Below are 5,763 nucleotides of genomic sequence, written 5' to 3'. Positions count from 1 at the left end.
TATTTATTTATATTTATTAATTCAAATAATAAAGTAAAACTATAATATGTTTATATAATTTAAAACTTAATTTAAAACAATGAAAAGTAGAGATTCTATGAAGAAGATGATAAATTACAAGAAGCAATGCATATTAATCTATTTTTCTTCATTTAACAATTGGTCGAACATATCTTTATTTGTAATTTCCAACAAAAAAGAAATCCTTGTAATATTTATACTATTTAGAAATAGAAACCGTATTTAAGTGAATCAATTGTTGATTAGTCACAGGCTTTTTTTTTATGACAATTGGAGTAATTTAATCATTTATTTCTGCAATCAGTATGATCTCTTTGTTTTTCTATAATCGATTTTTGTGATGATAACTTATATTTTTTAATTTGATTTTTTTATATTTTTTGGTGTTTTATTTTTTAGTAATTTTAATTTATTTATAAAAGAAATCGTTTATATATATATATATATATATATATATATATATATATATATATATATATATATATATATATATATATATTTTATATAAAATATTGATCCTTGGTTTTAATTAATTTTAATTTCATGATCATTTGTTGAAAGGGAATGGGAAAAATAGAACATATATTTTTATTTCAACAACTTCATTACATACAATCATGGTCGTTTAACCAAACTTTTATATATGCCAAAACATCTTTTAAGTAAACATTGAAATCGATATTGATCCTACGATAAATATCAGCGAGGCCATCCTCAAAACACATATCAAGATCATTAACAATAGGAATGGATAAGAAATCTCGGGCCATCGCAGCTAGTGTTGGATAAGTTGGAGAATTCGCACGCCACCATTCCAGTATGTCAAAGCCTTCATGTGGAGAAACCATAGGATCTGCCAAATAGCGCTCGAATTCTGATTTTGATGAAGCAGCCTCGTTTGCATTTGCTATGTCCATGGAAGAATTGTTGACATCCCTCGCATATTCATTGTAAATATTTGTAACATCATCCATGATTTTCTTGAAGTGTAAGTCTCTCTCATTTTCAAAAACTTCATTGTAGAATTTCTCTACAATATCTAGTTTAAATCTTGGATCCAGAATCGCTGTGATTGCAATTACCAACTTAGAGTTGTTGCAATATTTATCAAAAATTTCTCTGCAAAGTAATGCAGCAAAGCGAAAGTACTGATTTTCAGTATTTTTGAGCCGTAGCATCTTAGAAAAAAAGTGATAAACCGTAGGGAAACACTCATTTGCCAACTTAGAATCATCTCTCACTGTCCAAATATCATTTTGTATATCATGAAGCAGTACCCAAAAACTGTGCAGTGAAGTAGCGTCATCCCAATCAAAATTGGAAGACGTGAAATCAGGATCTATGCGCTTCAGTTCACAAAATACTTCTTTATATCCCATTGCCCAATCAAGCAGTTGGAAACCAATAAGATAACGAACATCATCATAATTGGAAGTCACTTTTTTACCCATGGACTCAACTTGTTTTGCCGCTATGTCAAACTTGTTTGATGATGTCATGTAGTACTCTCTGAGTTTCCTCACTTCGGACGAAATATCACTTTCGCTCTCCACAAAGTCTACTTCACATTCAATATCAAATAATAAATGATGATTTGTCTCATAATTCCCGATGACAGGAAGTGAAACTCTTTCTTTAAGCCAATTGGTAAGCTGAGGTGTCAAATCTTCTAACGAATCCTCCCTGTGATCAACTATAGACAAAATTCTTTTATCTATGTTCCAACCTTGAATCAACCACTTTAGAGAGTCTTCTTTTGAGAGATCTTTATAATCATCATAATTCTTCAAATGAATAATCCTCGTTTTCAATTTCCATTCATCATCTATAAACCAAATCTTCACAAACTCAACACCATAGGCAATATCATTTCCAATTATTACATTAAAACGACCAGAAAGTTTATCTAAATATCTGTGTAACTTATTTTTCTCTTCTTTATAAACCTTCATTATATTATCTGTTATGTTGTCCCACCCATATTTAAGAAACTTTCGTGCCAAATTAGAGTGATTCAGCTCTTGATCAACCACACTCAACTCTTTCGCTTTATCTGTTACTTTATCTTGATTTTTCAAACAACTTTTTAGATGATTTTTGAGATGTGTAGTTCCATTCTTACTTGATCCATCAAAATTTTTCTTACAGTAGTGACATTGGGCCTTAACCTCCTTGTCTTTATTTTCATACTTTGTGAAGTGATTCCAAACATCTGACCTCAATTTTCGTTTTTTATTCATCCCCACATTAATCTCTGGACTTGGAATAGGTTTAAAGTTGACATTTTGTTCTCTTATTTGAGTGATTTCCTGTTAACATACAAACAAATTTTCACTTGATAAATAATAAAATGCAAATGACTAAATATTATTTATTTTTCTATTTAACGTGACAACCCAACTAGCAAATAACTGAATGTATTTATTTTTCTTTAATTGAGGCAATATGTTTAATAATTAATTATATGAAAACAATTTCACTAAAACATTACTATTGTATAATTAAAAGAGAGAGAGCGAGAGAAATGGTTACCTGTTCATTGATGTGGGGATTAGATACAAATGCGTCTCCCTGCCGTGCTAAAGATTCGATCACCTTTGTGTTTTCAATTAAATAAAAAGGAAAAAATTGCAAGTGTTATTCCTCATAGGTCAATATAAAATCATATAAACTATTCCTAATACAACATTAACGAATAACCTGCCCACGTTGTAGATCTGTTCCATGGACATTGAAAGATGCAGGTGTTGCTCCTCCTTGATGTGCTGCAGATTCAATTTCCTAATGGAAGGAAGAAACTATGTCACTTCAGATCGGACCAAGCAGGAACGAAAACATTAACAGCAGAGTATGATTCCTCATAATTAAGTAAATTGAACACTTCATTATTTTCTTGAATTAAAACAAAAAAATAGTTAATTTGTTTTGATATGATTTCAATTAAATATTTACTCTTACTCTTGGAGTATATAATATAATAAAATAGAAAACCAAAACCACAAGACCAGTTTTGTGATGATAAAAAATTTCAATTCTCAACAATGAAGAACCATAGAACGTTTACCTGTATTTGTGGTTGAAGAGATTGAAGGTAGGTCACGGTGTCATGGAGGATTCTATCATTTTCAGGGCTTGAGTTGTTCTTACACCATTCAACTAAATCTTGCAAATGCTTGAATCCCTCACTGATTTTCATCTTTCCCACCTATGCACAAAATAAATTATACGCACATCAGAGAGATATAATTTTGTATGAATGAGAAAATTAACAAATACATACTTGAAAATAAAAACGAGCATCAGATCCAGTTGATATTGCTTCCATCTCTTTCCTCGCAAATGAAGCTAATTAATTTCGATATGAATCAGTGAAAAACAGAGAGCTACCCTTGCGTTTATATATAGAAATTAGAATCAGTGAGTGGTTGCCAACGAGTCAAAAGGTGTGGTGGTGGTTGGATTTTGAACTGCAAATTTTCTTTCCACAGACAAGCAAATTAAAATTAAATTAATACTTAAATTTATATGAAAAGTAGAGTAATTAACTGAAGTTTTAATAAATTATAAACCATTTTTGCGTGCATCTATGCCTGGAATATTTAACGTCAGCATGACACGTTAATGGTTCTAGAGTATTGAAGAAAATTTGGTTTGAATTGTGAACAAAATCAGAATTGCCGGAGATATTTAATAAAATCCAAATTATATTTAATCATGCGTATTTGCAGAGTATCGGGTTTAATTTCCTCCAATTACAAAAATTTAAAAAAAAAAAAAATCCTTTTCTTACGAAAGGGTCTGCCAGTCTGGGATAGCGCAAGCCTGGAAATGCAAAAGTTTTCTTACTTTTCCACGTGCTGTCAGTATTGTGTTACTACTTTTCCACCGACAAGTGAGAAATAAATTAAAAATTGAAATAAAAATTTAAAATTAGCCTTTGTCATTTCTGTTACTTTTCCACAATTAGCGCGTCAGAGGTCCACACGTTTATTACTTTTCCGCTGACAACCAAATTAAAAGGGGCCAAACAGCTCATTTTTTACTCAAATTTTAATCGGAATTCAAAAACATATTTATAATAAATAAAAAATATAAATATTTATTTATAAATTAATTTTTATTAATAATAAAATTATTATTTCAATAATATTATTAAAAAATATATAATTTTATCTCATTCTCTCTTAAAATTTTAAAAATTATTTTCACCTCATATATCAACTTTGAAAAGTCATTATTTTCAAAATTTTTAAGATTTTTTATTTTGACTATTAAAGTCTGTTTTCCTCACCTACCTTTTACCGATGACCGAAAAAGAAGAAAGGGCAATCACTCATCTTTCGTTCGACACTTAGACGGTTGCTCATTTATCACATTTGGACGACATTCGAGAATATTGCACGATTCGTCGATCTCAGCCACAATACTCAATTCAGCAACGATGATGACAAGATGATGTTAGATGACTACGAGAGATGTTGAGACGATGATGATAGATGCTCAAACGACGCAAGGGAGACAAATTGAGCAAAGTTGTACAATTTATACTATTATAATATAGTGTAAAAAGGAGTCATAATCTTAAAAAAATGAAGTAAATGGATTATAACTAATTAATATACAAGAATCAAATCATCTATTATATTTTGTTTTACAAGAGGTACCATTATTCCGCCCTTGATCAGTAAATACACGTATTATTCGTGTTTCCGTATTATTCGCATATTAAACACATTTAAAATAATTTTTGAACCCAAAACATATTAAACGTATATCTTATGCGCTTCCTATATTCAACGCAAATTATACATCACATTTTACGTTTGTCATATTTTTGAATTTTTGGTTAAACTTAAAGTATACAATTATCTTTTCTATTTTTAATTATTTACAAAAATGTCACTACCATTTAAAAAAAACTAAATAACATTTTTTTTAATTTATAATCCTAATTTTACGTTTTCCTTTCCTATAGCCTGTACAAAGATTCACTCTGATCTGAAGTCTGAAATATAAGTTGATTAATTTATTTACTTTTCCCAACTAACTGGTATGTTATTTATTATGCAAAGAATTTTAATTATGTATTATATTATATTAGATTTAATAGTCAATTAAATCTTTTACATTTGAATTGTTATATTGATTTTCAATAGAAGATTCATGAATAGTACTAAAATTATTATGATATTTTTATATTTTTATAAACGTATTATTGATGATGTATCGTATTAAACTCATATATATACATTTTATACTTTTCTATATATAAATTTTATGAGCTTTTTTTACAAACATATTTTGTATTATTTATCGTATTATACCTGTATAATTAGTGTACCATTTTTTTTCTCATTCCCTCTTTACTAAATAGGATTCTACTTGTAAAACATTGACATATATATATAAAGTATCTTGTTTTTTCAAGGTTTAATCCTTTAACTATGAAAATCTCAAATACCTATCCATGAGAGATGAAACTTCATAGAGGTAGAGGCCACTAGCAATGGTGTCAGAATTTGAAAACTAAACCTTAGCGGGGAAAATATCATTTTTAAAAACTCGGTTTATAAGAGAAATTGTTAGTTTTTAGGGTTTTGAGGGGAAAAAAAATAAAATTTTACAAGATTATAGTTCTGTTAATTTTAACCATCTATGAGTGGGTAAATGAAATTTTCAAAGTTAAAAGATGGAAACTAATATAAGAGGATACTTTGGGTGGGAAATAGTCCTTTGGCTTAT

At 28.9% G+C, this 5,763-nt stretch overlaps 1 protein-coding gene across 1 annotated transcript; it reads right to left on the bottom strand.

The window, feature by feature from the left end:
• Positions 1 to 626: 626 nt before the first annotated feature.
• On the bottom strand, positions 627 to 3,502 carry LOC123195667 (zinc finger BED domain-containing protein RICESLEEPER 3-like). Its single transcript, XM_044609483.1, has 5 exons — positions 3,302 to 3,502; positions 3,086 to 3,226; positions 2,722 to 2,802; positions 2,554 to 2,616; positions 627 to 2,330 (listed from the first exon to the last, which is right to left on the bottom strand). The coding sequence occupies exons 1-5, from the start codon at positions 3,344 to 3,346 to the stop codon at positions 627 to 629; spliced, it is 2,034 nt and encodes a 677-aa protein (XP_044465418.1). The 5' UTR covers positions 3,347 to 3,502.
• Between the last annotated feature and the right edge of the window lie 2,261 nt (positions 3,503 to 5,763).

The sequence above is a fragment of the Mangifera indica genome, chromosome 14 (genome assembly GCF_011075055.1).
Source record: "Mangifera indica cultivar Alphonso chromosome 14, CATAS_Mindica_2.1, whole genome shotgun sequence".
NCBI lineage: Eukaryota > Viridiplantae > Streptophyta > Magnoliopsida > Sapindales > Anacardiaceae > Mangifera > Mangifera indica.
The sequence above is the reverse complement of the archived record's forward strand: the minus strand, read 5'-3'. Positions and strand labels throughout refer to the sequence as shown.

Bases quoted from the DNA above. Each gene is read 5' to 3' on its own strand.
- LOC123195667 (XM_044609483.1), bottom strand. From the start codon at position 3,346: ATGGAAGCAATATCAACTGGATCTGATGCTCGTTTTTATTTTCAA. The intron at 2,803-3,085 runs GTAAACGTTCTA...TCCTTCCATTAG, and splicing joins CTCTTCAACCACAAATACAG to GAAATTGAATCTGCAGCACA. The intron at 2,331-2,553 runs GTAACCATTTCT...GTATGTTAACAG, and splicing joins ATCCCCACATCAATGAACAG to GAAATCACTCAAATAAGAGA.